The sequence below is a fragment of the Oncorhynchus gorbuscha genome, linkage group LG07 (genome assembly GCF_021184085.1).
Source record: "Oncorhynchus gorbuscha isolate QuinsamMale2020 ecotype Even-year linkage group LG07, OgorEven_v1.0, whole genome shotgun sequence".
In the NCBI taxonomy this organism is placed as follows: domain Eukaryota; kingdom Metazoa; phylum Chordata; class Actinopteri; order Salmoniformes; family Salmonidae; genus Oncorhynchus; species Oncorhynchus gorbuscha.
The window spans coordinates 6,080,478-6,097,375 of NC_060179.1; the positions used below are offsets into that span (position 1 = coordinate 6,080,478).

The 16,898-nt window shown below is 55.4% G+C and overlaps 1 protein-coding gene across 5 annotated transcripts in view; it reads left to right on the top strand.

Annotated features, from left to right (window-relative positions):
* Positions 1-16,898, top strand: part of LOC124039454 (nuclear receptor coactivator 2-like) — a 178,395-nt gene that overhangs the window by 130,532 nt on the left and 30,965 nt on the right. For 3 of the 5 annotated variants that reach the window (XR_006839574.1, XM_046355441.1, XM_046355440.1), the window contains 5 exons: positions 1,447-1,648; positions 4,484-4,712; positions 6,148-6,287; positions 12,259-12,336; positions 14,724-15,198. Coding sequence is in view for 4 of the 5 variants with exons in the window: in XM_046355441.1 (XP_046211397.1) it covers positions 1,447-1,648; positions 4,484-4,712; positions 6,148-6,287; positions 12,259-12,336; positions 14,724-15,198 (1,124 nt within the window). In the remaining variant the exon portion in view is untranslated. The remainder of the gene's footprint in view (positions 1-1,446; positions 1,649-4,483; positions 4,713-6,147; positions 6,288-12,258; positions 12,337-14,723; positions 15,199-16,898) is intronic. The other 2 variants (XM_046355443.1, XM_046355442.1) reach the window with 2 other exon arrangements.

Here is a 16,898-nt window from a genome sequence, read left to right on the forward strand (position 1 = left end):
TTCAGGAGTTTTACAGGAAGTCGTTTTGAGTTCCATGTTACTGTATTCCTTCAGGAGTTTTACAGGAAGTCGTTTTGAGTTCCATGTTACTGTATTCCTTCAGGAGTTTTACAGGAAGTCGTTTTGAGTTCCATGTTACTGTATTCCTTCAGGAGTTTTACAGGAAGTCGTTTTGAGTTCCATGTTACTGTATTCCTTCAGGAGTTTTACAGGAAGTCGTTTTGAGTTCCATGTCACTGTATTCCTTCAGGAGTTTTACAGGAAGTAGTTTTGAGTTCCATGTCACTGTATTCCTTCAGGAGTTTTACAGGAAGTAGTTTTGAGTTCCATGTCACTGTATTCCTTCAGGAGTTTTACAGGAAGTCGTTTTGAGTTCCATGTTACTGTATTCCCTCTCCTCTCCCCTCCTCCCTCCCTCCCTCTCCCCTCCTCCCTCCCTCCCTCTCCCCTCCTCCTTCCCTCTCCTCTCCCCTCCTCCCTCCCTCTCCCCTCCTCCCTCCGTCTCCCCTCCTCCTTCCCTCTCCCCCCCTCCCTCCTCCTCCCCTCCTCCCTCCCTCTCCTCTCCCCTCCTCCCTCCCTCTCCTCTCCCCTCCTCCCTCCCTCTCCCCTCCTCCCTCCCTCTCCTCTCCCCTCCTCCCTCCCTCTGCCCTCCTCCTTCCCCTCCCCTCCTCCCTCCCTCTCCCCTCCTCCTTCCCTCTCCTCTCCCTCCTCCCTCCCTCTCCCCTCCTCCCTCCCTCTCCCCTCCTCCTTCCCTCTCCCCTCCTCCTTCCCTCTCCCTCCTCCCTCCCTCTCACCTCCTCCCTCCCTCTCCCCTCCTCCCTCTCCCCTTTCCCCCTCTCCCTCCCCTCTCCCCCTCCCTCCCTCTCCCCCTCCCTCCCTCTCCCCCTCCCTCCCTCTCCCCCCTCCTCCCCTCTCCCTCCTCCCTCCCTCTCCCCTCCTCCCTCTCCCCCCTCCCTCCCTCTCCCCCTCCCTCTCCTCTCCCCTCCTTCCCTCTCCTCTCCCCTCCTCCCTCCCTCTCCCCTCCTCCCTCCCTCCCTCTCCCCTCCTCCTTCCTCCTCCCCTCCCCCTCCTCCCTCCCTCTCCCCTCCTCCCTCCGTCTCCCCTCCTCCTTCCCTCTCCCTCCCCCTCCTCCCTCCCTCTCCCCTTTCCCCTTCTCCCTCCCTCTCCCCTCCTCCCCCCTCTCCCTCCTCTCTCCCCTCCTCCCTCCCTCTCCCCTCCTCCTCCCTCTCCCCTCCTCCCTCCCTCTCCCCTCCTCCCTCCCTCTCCCCTTCTCCCTCCCTCTCCCCTTCTCCCTCCCTCTCCCCTCCTCCCTCCCTCTCCCCTTTCCCCTCCTCCCTCCCTTTCCCCTCCTCCCTCCCTCCCTCCCCTCCCCTTTCCCCTCCTCCCTCCCTCCCTTTCCCCTTCTCCCTCCCTCTCCCCTCCTCCCTCCCTCTCCCCTCTCCCCAGGTCTCTGTATGCCTCCCAGCAACAGCAGCAGCAGGAGGTGTTGTGTGGGGTTCCGGGGCCCAGTGGTCAGAGTCAGGGGCCTGGTGATGGAGGTGGTAGTGATGAGGGGGCTCTCCTATCCCAGCTCTACACCGTGTTAAAGGACTTTGATGGCCTGGAGGAGATAGACAGAGCCCTGGGGATACCGACTCTGATGGGACAGGTCAGTCTGTCCCTGATCCCAGTCTTCTATCTCTGTTTCTTCCTTCTAGCTGGCCTTTTCTCATTTGGGGATTAGTCCGTCCTCCACCGTCTCTCTTCCGTCCTTTCATTGAGGATAGTGATGTGTATCCTACCTGAGTCTTTCGCGGAAAAGTTTTTGAAATCTGACACACCCCGTTTTGAATCAGCTTTTGTTTTGTCAAAGGAGAACAATATTGCACCTGTTTTTAAAAACAATATGTTTCTTATCATTAATCTAGAAAATGACTTGCACAATTAACTTAATGTTATCCCTTCACACATTCATAAATGTCATTGGCCTGAGTGGAGAAGGAGTCTCATTTCACACAAGCACATTTTCATCCACGTTCCCTCTCCTTGATTATCTTCGAGGAGAGAGGACGGAGGAGTTGAGCAAACCACTTAAGAAAAGGCCTCTGTCCTTCCTTCCTTTGTCTTAATAGTTTATTATCTCTGACAGGGTTATCGCTCTCCACCATCTCTAATTTCTGTGTACCTGGTCTGGTGGGACATGTCAGAATCACTCTCCTCTCACTAGTTCCCATCTGTCTGTCATTCTTCTTTGTTGTCCAATTTTCCATCTTTTCTCCTGACTCTACCGTCTCTGTCCTGACTCTACCGCCTCTGTCCTGACTCTACCGTCTCTGTCCTGACTCTACCGCCTCTGTCCTGACTCTACCGCCTCTGTCCTGACTCTACCGCCTCTGTCCTGACTCTACCGCCTCTGTCCTGACTCTACCGCCTCTGTCCTGACTCTTGTCGTCTCTGTCCTGACTCTTGTCGTCTCTGTCCTGACTCTACCGCCTCTGTCCTGACTCTACCGCCTCTGTCCTGACTCTACTGCCTCTGTCCTGACTCTACCGCCTCTGTCCTGACTCTACCGCCTCTGTCCTGACTCTACCGCCTCTGTCCTGACCGCCTCTGTCCTGACTCTACCGCCTCTGTCCTGACTCTACCGCCTCTGTCCTGACTCTACCGCCTCTGTCCTGACTCTACCGCCTCTGTCCTGACTCTACCGTCTCTGTCCTGACTCTACCGCCTCTGTCCTGACTCTACCGCCTCTGTCCTGACTCTACCGCCTCTGTCCTGACTCTACCGCCTCTGTCCTGACTCTACCGCCTCTGTCCTGACTCTACCGCCTCTGTCCTGACTCTACCGCCTCTGTCCTGACTCTACCGCCTCTGTCCTGACTCTACCGCCTCTGTCCTGACTCTACCGCCTCTGTCCTGACTCTACCGCCTCTGTCCTGACTCTACCGCCTCTGTCCTGACTCTACCGCCTCTGTCCTGACTCTTACTTATTTTTCAGCTCTTCCATCTCTTCTTTCTCTCCTCCTTCTCATTGTTCTGTAGCTCCTTCGTCTCCTTCTTGGATGTTCCCTCTTACATATATCAGTTGATCCTCCTCTCCTTCTCATCCCTCATCTCTTTCTCCTCTCCTTCTCATCCCTCATCTTTCTCCTCTCCTTCTCATCCCTCTCTCCTCTCCTTCTCATCCCTCATCTCTTTCTCCTCTCCTTCTCATCCCTCATCTCTTTCTCCTCTCCTTCTCACCCCTCTCTCCTCTCCTTCTCATCCCTCATCTCTTTCTCCTCTCCTTCTCATCCCTCTCTCCTCTCCTTCTCATCCCTCATCTCTTTCTCCTCTCCTTCTCATCCCTCATCTCTTTCTCCTCTCCTTCTCACCCCTCTCTCCTCTCCTTCTCATCCCTCATCTCTTTCTCCTCTCCTTCTCACCCCTCTCTCCTCTCCTTCTCATCCCTCATCTCTTTCTCCTCTCCTTCTCATCCCTCTCTCCTCTCCTTCTCACCCCTCTCTCCTCTCCTTCTCACCCCTCTCTCCTCTCCTTCTCACCCCTCTCTCCTCTCCTTCTCACCCCTCTCTCCTCTCCTTCTCACCCCTCTCTCCTCTCCTTCTCACCCCTCTCTCCTCTCCTTCTCACCCCTCTCTCCTCTCCTTCTCACCCCTCTCTCCTCTCCTTCTCACCCCTCTCTCCTCTCCTCTCACCCCTCTCTTCTCTCCTCTCACCCCTCTCTTCTCTCCTCTCACCCATCTATCTCCTCTCTCCTCTCCTTCTCACCCCTCTCTCCTCCTTCTCACCCCTCTCTCCTCTCCTTCTCACCCCTCTCTCCTCTCCTTCTCACCCCTCTCTCCTCTCCTTCTCACCCCTCTCTCCTCTCCTTCTCCCCTCCTCCTCTCTTCTCTCCTCTCTCTCCTCACCCCTCTCTCCTCTCTTTCTCGCCCCTCTCTCCTCTCTTTCTCGTCCCTCTCTCCTCTCCTTCTCGTCCCTCTCTCCTCTCCTTCTCGTCCCTCTCTCCTCTCCTTCTCGCCCCTCTCTTCTCTCCTCTCACCCCTCTCTTCTCTCCTCTCACCCCTCTCTCCTCTCCTTTTCACCCCTCTCTCCTCCTTCTCACCCCTCTCTCCTCCTTCTCACCCCTCTCTCCTCTCCTTCTCGTCCCTCTCTCCTCCTTCTCACCCCTCTCTCCTCTCCTTCTCGTCCCTCTCTCCTCTCCTTCTCGTCCCTCTCTCCTCTCCTTCTCGTCCCTCTCTCCTCTCCTTCTCGTCCCTCTCTCCTCTCCTTCTCGTCCCTCTCTCCTCTCCTTCTCGTCCCTCTCTCCTCTCCCTCTCGTCCCTCTCTCCTTCTCGTCCCTCTCTCCTCTCCTTCTCGTCCCTCTCTCCTTCTCGTCCCTCTCTCCTCTCCTTCTCATCCCTCTCTCCTCTCCTTCTCGTCCCTCTCTCCTCTCCTTCTCGTCCCTCTCTCCTCTCCTTCTCATCCATCTCTCCTCTCCTTCTCATCCCTCTCTCCTCTCCCAACAGGGTCAGTCTGTAGATCAGGATCAGTTCTCTTCAGACCCGTCCATGTTGTTAGACCAGAAGCCTCCAGTGTACGGCCAGCAGGACCTGCCACCCGGCTCCCATCTAGCCCAGAGAGGGTACCACGGCCCTGGGTCCGGCAGACCCATGCAGGACCCCACACCTGGCTCCCTTCTATCCCAGAGAGGATACCACGACCCTGGGTCTGGCAGACCCATGCAGGACCCCACAGGTAGTGGTGGGAGTTGGCAGGGACCACACAATTCAATGTTATCACAATTCTTGAGTTACGATTCAATACGTATTGGGATCATATACAGTGGAGCAAAACAGTATTTAGTCAGCCACCAATGGTGCAAGTTCTCCCACTTAAAAAGATGAGAGAGGCCTGTAATTTTCATCATAGGTACACTTCAACTATGACAGACAAAATGAGAGAGAAAAAATCCAGAAGATCACATTGTAGGATTTCTAATGAATTTATTTGCAAATTCTGGTGGAACATAAGTATTTGGCCAAAAACAAAAGTTTATCTCAATACAAGGTTATATACTCTTTGTTGGCAATGACAGAGGTCAAACGTTTTCTGTAAGTCTTCACAAGGTTTTCACACACCGTTGCTGGTATTTTGGCCCAACCTACAAACAAGCAAGATTTCTGGCTCTCACAGACCCGTAACTTCTTCTTTAAGAGGCTCCTCTGTCCTCCACTCGTTACCTGTATTAATGGCACCTGTTTGAACTTGTTATCAGTATAAAAGACACCTGTCCACAACCTCAACCTGTCCACAACCTCAAACAGTCACACTCCAAACTCTACTATAGCCAAGACCAAAGAGCTGTTATTATTATTATTATATTATTATTATTATTATAAAGGACACCAGAAACAAAATTGTAGACTGAATCTGCAACAGGTAAGCAGCTTGGTTTGAAAAAATCAACTGTGGGAGTAATTATTAGGAAATGAAAGACATACAAGACCACTGCTAATCTCCCTCGATCTGGGGCCACGCAAGATCTCACCCCGTGGGGTCAAAATGATCACAAGAACGGTGAGCAAAAATCCCAGAACCACACGGGGGGACCTAGTAAATGACCTGCAGAGAGCTGGGACCAAAGTAACAAAGCCTACCATCAGTAACACACTACGCCGCCAGGGACTCAAATCCTGCAGTGCCAGACGTGTCCCCCTGCTTAAGCCAGTACATGTCCAGGCCCGTCTGAAGTTTACTAGAGTGCATTTGGATTATCCAGAAGAAGATTGGGAAAATGTCATATGGTCAGATGAAAACAAAATATAACTTTTTGGTAAAAACTCAACTCGTCGTGTTTGGAGGACAAAGAATGCTGAGTTGCATCCAAAGAACACCATTCCTACTGTGAAGCATGGGGGTGGAAACATCATGCTTTGGGGCTGTTTTTCTGCAAAGGGCCCAGGACGACTGATCCGTGTAAAGCAAAATACCAGCAACAGTGTGTGAACCTTGTGAAGACTTACAGAAAACGTTTGACCTCTGTCATTGCCAACAAAGGGTATATAACAAAGTATTGTATCACAATTCTATATGTATTGCGATTCGATATTCCAAACACATTGACTATATGCCTTCTGCAAAGGGAGAACAGAGCTATGAAAAAGTAATAATTTTCCTCCTCTACCCACAGGGCAAGGCTTCCACCCCATGGCTGTCCAGATGGGCCCCAGACCAGGATACCCCATCATGAGGCTGAGGCCCCAGGCGGTGGTTCCTAACCAGCCTAATACACTGAGGCTACAGCTGCAGCACCGGCTACAGGTACAACAGGTACAGAGACGGACGGAGAGACGGACGGACGGACGGACGGAGGGAGTGAGTGACGGACGGAGGGAGTGAGTGACGGACGGAGGGAGTGAGTGACGGACGGACGGAGGGAGTGAGTGACAGACGGAGGGAGTGAGTGACAGACGGAGGGAGTGAGTGACAGACGGAGGGAGTGAGTGACAGACGGAGGGAGTGAGTGACAGACGGAGGGAGTGAGTGACAGACGGAGGGAGTGAGTGACAGACGGAGGGAGTGAGTGACAGACGGAGGGAGTGAGTGACAGACGGAGGGAGTGAGTGACAGACGGAGGGAGTGAGTGACAGACGGAGGGAGTGAGTGACAGACGGAGGGAGTGAGTGACAGACGGAGGGAGTGAGTGACAGGCAGGGAGTGAGTGACAGGCAGGGAGTGAGTGACAGGCAGGGAGTGAGTGAGTGAGGGAGGGACGGACGGACGGAGACAGAGAGAGACGGACGGAGAGACAGGCAGGGAGTGAGTGAGTGAGGGAGGGACGGGCGGAGAGAGAGAGACAGACGGACTGAGAGACAGACGGATGGACGGACTGAGACACAGACGGCAGAGGGAAGGAGAGACGGAGAGACGGACGGACGGACGGAGAGACGGACGGACGGAGGGAGGGAGGGAGGGAGGGAGAGACGGACGGAGAGACGGACGGACGGACGGAGAGACGGACGGAGAGACGGACGGACGGACGGAGAGACGGACGGAGAGACGGACGGACGGACGGAGAGACGGACGGAGAGACGGACGGACGGACGGAGAGACGGACGGACGGACGGAGAGACGGACGGACGGACGGAGAGACGGACGGACGGACGGAGAGACGGACGGACGGACGGAGAGACGGACGGAGAGACGGACGGAGAGACGGACGGAGGGACGGAGAGACGGACGGAGAGACGGAGAGACGGACGGAGGGACGGAGAGACGGACGGAGGGACGGAGAGACGGACGGAGAGACGGACGGACGGACGGAGAGACGGACGGACGGAGAGACGGACGGACGGAGAGACGGACGGACGGAGAGACGGACGGACGGAGAGACGGACGGACGGAGAGACGGACGGACGGAGAGACGGACGGAGAGACGGACGGACGGACGGAGAGACGGACGGACGGAGGGACGGAGAGACGGACGGACGGAGAGACGGACGGACGGACGGAGAGACGGACGGACGGACGGAGGGACGGACGGACGGACGGACGGAGAGACGGACGGACGGAGGGACGGACGGACGGACGGACGGAGAGACGGACGGAGAGACGGACGGACGGAGAGACGGACGGACGGAGAGACGGACGGACGGACGGAGAGACGGACGGACGGAGGGACGGACGGACGGAGAGACGGACGGACGGAGAGACGGACGGACGGACGGACGGACGGAGGGACGGACGGACGGACGGACGGACGGACGGACGGAGGGACGGAGGGACGGACGGACGGACGGAGGGACGGAGAGACGGACGGACGGACGGAGAGACGGACGGAGAGACGGACGGACGGAGAGACGGACGGACGGACGGAGAGACGGACGGAGAGACGGACGGACGGACGGAGAGACGGACGGACGGACGGAGGACGGACGGACGGAGAGACGGACGGACGGACGGAGAGACGGACGGACGGACGGACGGAGAGACGGACGGACGGAGAGACGGACGGACGGAGAGACGGACGGACGGACGGACGGACGGAGAGACGGACGGACGGACGGAGAGACGGACGGAGGGACGGAGAGAGGGACGGAGAGACGGACGGAGGGACGGAGAGACGGACGGAGAGACGGACGGACGGACGGAGAGACGGACGGAGGGACGGAGAGACGGACGGAGAGACGGACGGACGGACGGACGGACGGAGAGACGGACGGAGAGACGGACGGACGGACGGACGGAGAGACGGACGGACGGACGGAGAGACTGACGGAGAGACGGACGGACGGACGGAGAGACGGACGGACGGAGAGACGGACGGAGAGACGGACGGACGGACGGAGAGACGGACGGACGGAGAGACGGACGGACGGAGAGACGGACGGACGGACGGACGGAGAGACGGACGGACGGACGGAGGGACGGACGGACGGAGAGACGGACGGACGGACGGAGAGACGGACGGACGGAGAGACGGACGGACGGAGAGAGAGACGGACGGACGGACGGAGAGACGGACGGACGGACGGAGAGACGGACGGACGGACGGAGAGACGGACGGACGGACGGAGAGACGGACGGACGGACGGAGAGACTGACGGACGGACGGACGGACGGACGGAGAGACGGACGGAGAGACGGACGGAGAGACGGACGGACGGAGAGACGGACGGAGAGACGGACGGAGAGACGGACGGACGGACGGACGGACGGACGGAGAGACGGACGGACGGACGGAGAGACGGACGGACGGACGGAGAGACGGACGGACGGACGGAGAGACGGACGGACGGACGGAGAGACGGACGGACGGACGGAGAGACGGACGGACGGACGGAGAGACGGACGGACGGACGGAGAGACGGACGGACGGACGGAGAGACGGACGGACGGAGAGACGGACGGACGGACGGAGAGACGGACGGACGGAGAGACGGACGGACGGACGGAGAGACGGAGGGACGGAGAGACGGACGGAGGGACGGACGGAGGGACGGACGGAGGGACGGACGGACGGACGGACGGAGAGACGGACGGACGGAGAGACGGACGGACGGACGGACGGAGAGACGGACGGACGGACGGAGAGACGGACGGACGGACGGACGGACGGACGGACGGAGAGACTGACGGACGGAGGGACGGACGGACGGACGGAGAGACGGACGGACGGACGGAGAGACGGACGGAGAGACGGACGGACGGACGGAGAGACGGACGGACGGACGGAGAGACGGACGGACGGACGGACGGAGAGACGGACGGACGGACGGACGGAGAGACGGACGGACGGAGAGACGGACGGACGGACGGAGAGACGGACGGAGGGAGGGACGGAGAGACGGACGGAGGGACGGAGAGACGGACGGAGAGACGGACGGACGGACGGAGAGACGGACGGACGGACGGACGGAGAGACGGACGGACGGACGGAGAGACGGACGGAGAGACGGACGGACGGAGAGACTGACGGAGAGACGGACGGACGGACGGAGAGACGGACGGACGGAGAGACGGACGGACGGACGGAGAGACGGACGGACGGAGAGACGGACGGACGGACGGACGGACGGAGAGACGGACGGACGGACGGAGAGACGGACGGACGGAGAGACGGACGGACGGACGGAGAGACGGACGGACGGAGGGACGGACGGAGAGACGGACGGACGGACGGAGAGACGGACGGAGGGACGGACGGACGGAGGGACGGAGAGACGGACGGACGGACGGACGGAGGGACGGAGAGACGGAGGGACGGACGGACGGACGGAGGGACGGAGAGACGGACGGACGGACGGACGGAGGGACGGAGGGACGGAGGGACGGAGAGACGGACGGACGGAGAGACGGACGGACGGACGGAGAGACGGACGGAGGGACGGAGAGACGGACGGAGGGACGGACGGACGGACGGAGGGACGGAGAGACGGAGGGACGGACGGACGGAGAGACGGACGGACGGAGAGACGGACGGACGGACGGACGGAGAGACGGACGGACGGAGGGACGGACGGACGGAGAGACGGACGGAGGGACGGAGGGACGGACGGAGGGACGGAGAGACGGACGCAGGGACGGAGAGACGGACGGAGGGACGGAGAGACGGACGGAGGGACGGAGAGACGGACGGAGGGACGGACGGAGGGATGGACGGACGGAGGGACGGACGGACGGACGGAGAGACGGACGGAGGGGGACGGACGGACGGAGAGACGGACGGAGAGACGGACGGACGGAGAGACGGACGGACGGAGAGACGGACGGACGGAGAGACGGACGGAGAGACGGACGGACGGACGGACGGACGGACGGACGGACGGAGAGACGGACGGACGGACGGAGAGACGGACGGACGGACGGAGAGACGGACGGACGGAGAGACGGACGGACGGACGGACGGAGAGACGGACGGAGAGACGGACGGACGGACGGACGGAGAGACGGACGGAGAGACGGACGGACGGACGGACGGAGAGACGGACGGACGGAGAGACGGACGGACGGAGAGACGGAGGACGGACGGAGAGACGGACGGACGGACGGAGAGACGGACGGACGGAGAGACGGACGGACGGAGAGACGGACGGACGGAGAGACGGACGGACGGAGAGACGGACGGACGGAGAGACGGACGGACGGAGAGACGGACGGAGAGGCGGACGGACGGGCGGACGGAGAGACGGACGGACGGGCGGACGGAGAGACGGACGGACGGGCGGACGGAGAGACGGACGGACGGAGAGACGGACGGAGAGACGGACGGACGGAGAGACGGACGGACGGACGGAGAGACGGACGGACGGACGGAGAGACGGACGGACGGACGGAGGGACGGAGAGACGGACGGACGGAGAGACGGACGGACGGAGAGACGGACGGACGGACGGAGAGACGGACGGACGGACGGAGAGACGGACGGACGGACGGAGAGACGGACGGACGGACGGAGAGACGGACGGACGGACGGAGAGACGGACGGACGGACGGAGAGACGGACGGACGGACGGAGAGACGGACGGACGGACGGAGAGACGGACGGACGGACGGAGAGACGGACGGACGGAGAGACGGACGGACGGAGAGAGGGAGGGACGGAGAGAGGGAGGGACGGACGGAGGGAGGGACGGACGGAGGGACGGACGGACGGAGAGACGGACGGACGGAGAGACGGACGGACGGAGAGACGGACGGACGGAGAGACGGACGGACGGAGAGACGGACGGACGGAGAGACGGACGGACGGAGAGACGGACGGACGGAGAGACGGACGGACGGAGAGACGGACGGACGGAGAGACTGACAGAGACAAGGAGGGAGAGACGGACGGAGGGGGAGACGGACGGGCGGAGGGGGAGACGGACGGGCGGAGGGGAGACGGACGGGCGGAGGGGGAGACGGACGGGCGGAGGGGGAGACGGACGGGCGGAGGGGGAGACGGAAGGGCGGAGGGGGAGACGGACGGGCGGAGGGGGAGACGGACGGGGCGGGGGGGAGACGGACGGACGGAGACACGGAGGGGGAGACGGATGGACGGACGGACGGAGGGGGAGACGGACGGACGGAGAGACGGACGGATGGAGGGACGGACGGAGGGACGGAGAGAGGGACGGACGGAGGGACGGACGGAGGGACGGAGGAGGGACGGACGGAGGGAAGGACGGAGGGAGAGACGGACGGAGGGAGAGATGGACAGAGAGACGGACGGAGGGAGAGACATCACAGGCAGATCACTGACTAAACAGACTGTTACAACTGGTCACTACTGGGCTTCATATAACCACCCAGTGAAGCCAGGTCAATAGCTGTGTGGGGGGGGAATGTGTAACCGGTCTGGCCAGGTCTTCACAATGTGGGTTTCCTGTTTGGGTATTGTGTTGCTTATCACAGCCTTGACTAGTTGGGGATGTTACGCTCGATACTAGAGCTCTGGGGTCACTAGAGCTCTGGGGTCACTAGAGCTCTGGGGTCACTAGAGCTCTGGGGTCACTAGAGCTCTGGGGTCACTAGAGCTCTGGTCCACTAGAGCTCTGGGGTCACTAGAGCTCTGGGGTCACTAGAGCTCTGGGGTCACTAGAGCTCTGGGGTCACTAGAGCTCTGGGGTCACTAGAGCTCTGGGGTCACGCAGTGTGCCGATCGCTGTATGGCTTTTGAACCCAACTTAACCAGGTGACATCAATATGTGACATCAACCCCAACCAGGTAACAGATTATATATCAATATGAACCTCTACAGTCCAACAACCCCAACCAGGTGTCAATGGTATAAAGGACCTGTTAACCTGTTCTCCTCAGAACCGCCAGCCAATGATGAACCAGATGAGTGGAGTGTCCAATATGAACCCAACTTTACAGTCCAACAACCCCAACCAGGTAACAGATTATATATCAATATGAACCTCTACAGTCCAACAACCCCAACCAGGTAACAGATTATATATCAATATGAACCTCTACAGTCCAACAACCCCAACCAGGTAACAGATTATATATCAATATGAACCTCTACAGTCCAACAACCCCAACCAGGTAACAGATTATATATCAATATGAACCTCTACAGTCCAACAACCCCAACCAGGTAACAGATTATATATCAATATGAACCTCTACAGTCCAACAACCCCAACCAGGTAACTGAGATTATATATCAATATGAACCTCTACAGTCCAACAACCCCAACCAGGTAACAGATTATATATCAATATGAACCTCTACAGTCCAACAACCCCAACCAGGTAACAGATTATATATCAATATGAACCTCTACAGTCCAATAACCCCAACCAGGTAACTGATTATATATCAATATGAACCTCTACAGTCCAACAACCCCAACCAGGTAACAGATTATATATCAATATGAACCTCTACAGTCCAACAACCCCAACCAGGTAACAGATTATATATCAATATGAACCTCTACAGTCCAACAACCCCAACCAGGTAACAGATTATATATCAATATGAACCTCTACAGTCCAACAACCCCAACCAGGTAACAGATTATATATCAATATGAACCTCTACAGTCCAACAACCCCAACCAGGTAACAGATTATATATCAATATGAACCTCTACAGTCCAACAACCCCAACCAGGTAACAGATTATATATCAATATGAACCTCTACAGTCCAACAACCCCAACCAGGTAACAGATTATATATCAATATGAACCTCTACAGTCCAACAACCCCAACCAGGTAACAGATTATATATCAATATGAACCTCTACAGTCCAACAACCCCAACCAGGTAACAGATTATATATCAATATGAACTACAGTCCAACAACCCCAACCTAACAGATTATATATCAATATGAACCTCTACAGTCCAACAACCCCAACCAGGTAACAGATTATATATCAATATGAACCTCTACAGTCCAACAACCCCAACCAGGTAACTGAGATTATATATCAATATGAACCTCTACAGTCCAACAACCCCAACCAGGTAACTGAGATTATATATCAATATGAACCTCTACAGTCCAACAACCCCAACCAGGTAACAGATTATATATCAATATGAACCTCTACAGTCCAACAACCCCAACCAGGTAACTGAGATTATATATCAATATGAACCTCTACAGTCCATCAAAACAACCAGGTAACTAAGATTATATATCAATATGAACCTCTACAGTCCAACAACCCCAACCAGGTAACTGAGATTATATATCAATATGAACCTCTACAGTCCATCAAAACAACCAGGTAACTAAGATTATATATCAATATGAACCTCTACAGTCCAACAACCCCAACCAGGTAACTGAGATTATATATCAATATGAACCTCTACAGTCCAACAACCCCAACCAGGTAACAGATTATATATCAATATGAACCTCTACAGTCCAACAACCCCAACCAGGTAACAGATTATATATCAATATGAACCTCTACAGTCCAACAACCCCAACCAGGTAACAGATTATATATCAATATGAACCTCTACAGTCCAACAACCCCAACCAGGTAACTGAGATTATATATCAATATGAACCTCTACAGTCCAACAACCCCAACCAGGTAACTGAGATTATATATCAATATGAACCTCTACAGTCCAACAACCCCAACCAGGTAACAGATTATATATCAATATGAACCTCTACAGTCCAACAACCCCAACCAGGTAACTGAGATTATATATCAATATGAACCTCTACAGTCCAACAACCCCAACCAGGTAACTGAGATTATATATCAATATGAACCTCTACAGTCCAACAACCCCAACCAGGTAACAGATTATATATCAATATGAACCTCTACAGTCCAACAACCCCAACCAGGTAACTGAGATTATATATCAATATGAACCTCTACAGTCCAACAACCCCAACCAGGTAACTGAGATTATATATCAATATGAACCTCTACAGTCCAACAACCCCAACCAGGTAACAGATTATATATCAATATGAACCTCTACAGTCCAACAACCCCAACCAGGTAACTGAGATTATATATCAATATGAACCTCTACAGTCCAACAACCCCAACCAGGTAACTGAGATTATATATCAATATGAACCTCTACAGTCCAACAACCCCAACCAGGTAACAGATTATATATCAATATGAACCTCTACAGTCCAACAAAACAACCAGGTAACTTCCTGACTCGCGCAGTAACCAGATAATAATTAAAATACCAGTATTTGAATTCACCAGAAACCAATGATCATTTTGTAGAAGTTGTTCAATCTAACTCCGTCTCCTTTTCCTTCTCTTCCCAGGGGACCATCAATGCACAGATGTTGGCACAACGGCAGAGAGAACTCCTCAACAACCACCTGCGGCAACGTCAGCTGGAGCATCAAAGACAGCAGCAGCAGCAGCAGAGGAACATGGTGATGAGAACCCAGGGACTCAACCTACCTCCCAATATGGCCGCCGCGGCTGCTGCAAGTGGCCTATCAGGAGGCCTGAGTAACCCTCGGATCCCACAGACCACCAATCCCCAGCAGTTCCCCTACCCACCCAGCTACGGTACCAGTACAGGCCCAGGCCTGGCCACACCTCCTCCTCCTCACCCCTCTACCAGCCCTTTCTCCCCCATCTCGCCCAGCCTGCCCTCCTCTCTCCCTCCCCACCAAGCCCTGCATGGCTCTCCTTCCTCCCAGATGATGATGATGGGGGGATCAGGACAGTTTGGGGACGTAGTCAGCCCTCATGTACAGCAGCTCAGTGCCTTTCAGTTCCCAAACTCAGGTACTACGGTCTTACAACCCACCAGCTATACCCCCTACCTCAGGGGTGTGTCTGTCCAGCCATACCCCCCCCCCCATACCCCAGGGGTGTGTCTGTCCAGCCATACCCCCCTCCCCCCCCCCCCCATACCCCAGGGGTGTGTCTGTCCAGCCATAACCCCCCCCCCCTCAGGGGGTGTGTCTGTCCAGCCATACCTCCCCCCATACCCCAGGGGTGTGTCTGTCCAGCCATACAGCATATTACATGCTTAATATAAGTGCTATGCTGCTCACCCTCAAATGACCACTACATCGATAACGATTAGATGAATCTACCTTTTTATTTATTTATTTATTTCACCTTTATTTAACCAGGTAGGCCAGTTGAGAGCACCTTTATTTATTTAACCAGGTAGGCTAGTTGAGAACACCTTTATTTAACCAGGTAGGCTAGTTGAGAACACCTTTATTTAACCAGGTAGGCGAGTTGAGAACACCTTTATTTAACCAAGTAGGCTAGTTGAGAACACCTTTATTTAACCAGGTAGGCTAGTTGAGAACACCTTTATTTAACCAGGTAGGCTAGTTGAGAGCACCTTTATTTAACCAGGTAGGCTAGTTGAGAACACCTTTATTTAACCAGGTAGGCGAGTTGAGAACACCTTTATTTAACCAGGTAGGCCAGTTGAGAACACCTTTATTTAACCAGGTCGGCCAGTTGAGAACACCTTTATTTAACCAGGTAGGTAGTTGAGAACACCTTTATTTAACCAGGTAGGCCAGTTGAGAACACCTTTATTTAACCAGGTAGGTAGTTCTCATTTACAACTGCGACCTGGCCAAGAATAAAGCACAGCAGTGAGACACAAACAACAACACAGAGTTACACATGGAGTTACCTCCTGATGAATAGCCAATCCTGATTGGTACTCCTGATGAATAGCCAATCCTGATTGGTCCTCCTGGTGAATAGCCAATCCTGATTGGTCCTCCTGGTGAATAGCCAATCCTGATTGGTCCTCCTGGTGAATAGCCAATCCTGATTGGTCCTCCTGATGAATAGCCAATCCTGATTGGTCCTCCTGATGAATAGCCAATCCTGATTGGTCCTCCTGATGAATAGCCAACCCTGATCGGTCCTCCTGATTAATAGCCAACTCTGATTGGTCCTTCTGATTAATAGCCAACTCTGATTGGTCCTCCTGATTTAATAGCCAATACTGATTGGTCCTCCTGATTTAATAGCCAATATTGATTGGTCCTCCTGATTTAATAGCCAACTCTGATTGGTCCTTCTGATTAATAGCCAACCCTGATTGGTCCCCCTGATTTAATAGCCAATCCTGATTGGTCCTCATGATTTAATAGCCAACCCTGATTGGTCCTCCTGATGAATAGCCAACCCTGATTGGTCCTCTGATTAATAGCCAACTCTGATTTAATAGCCAACTCTGATTGGTCCTCCTGATTTAATAGCCAATCCTGATTGGTCCTCGTGATTTAATAGCCAATCCTGATTGGTCCTCGTGATTTAATAGCCAATCCTGATTGGTCCTCGTGATTTAATAGCCAATCCTGATTGGTCCTCGTGATTTAATAGCCAATCCTGATTGGTCCTCGTGATTTAATAGCCAATCCTGATTGGTCCTCGTGATTTAATAGCCAATCCTGATTGGTCCTCGTGATTTAATAGCCAATCCTGATTGGTCCTCGTGATTTAAT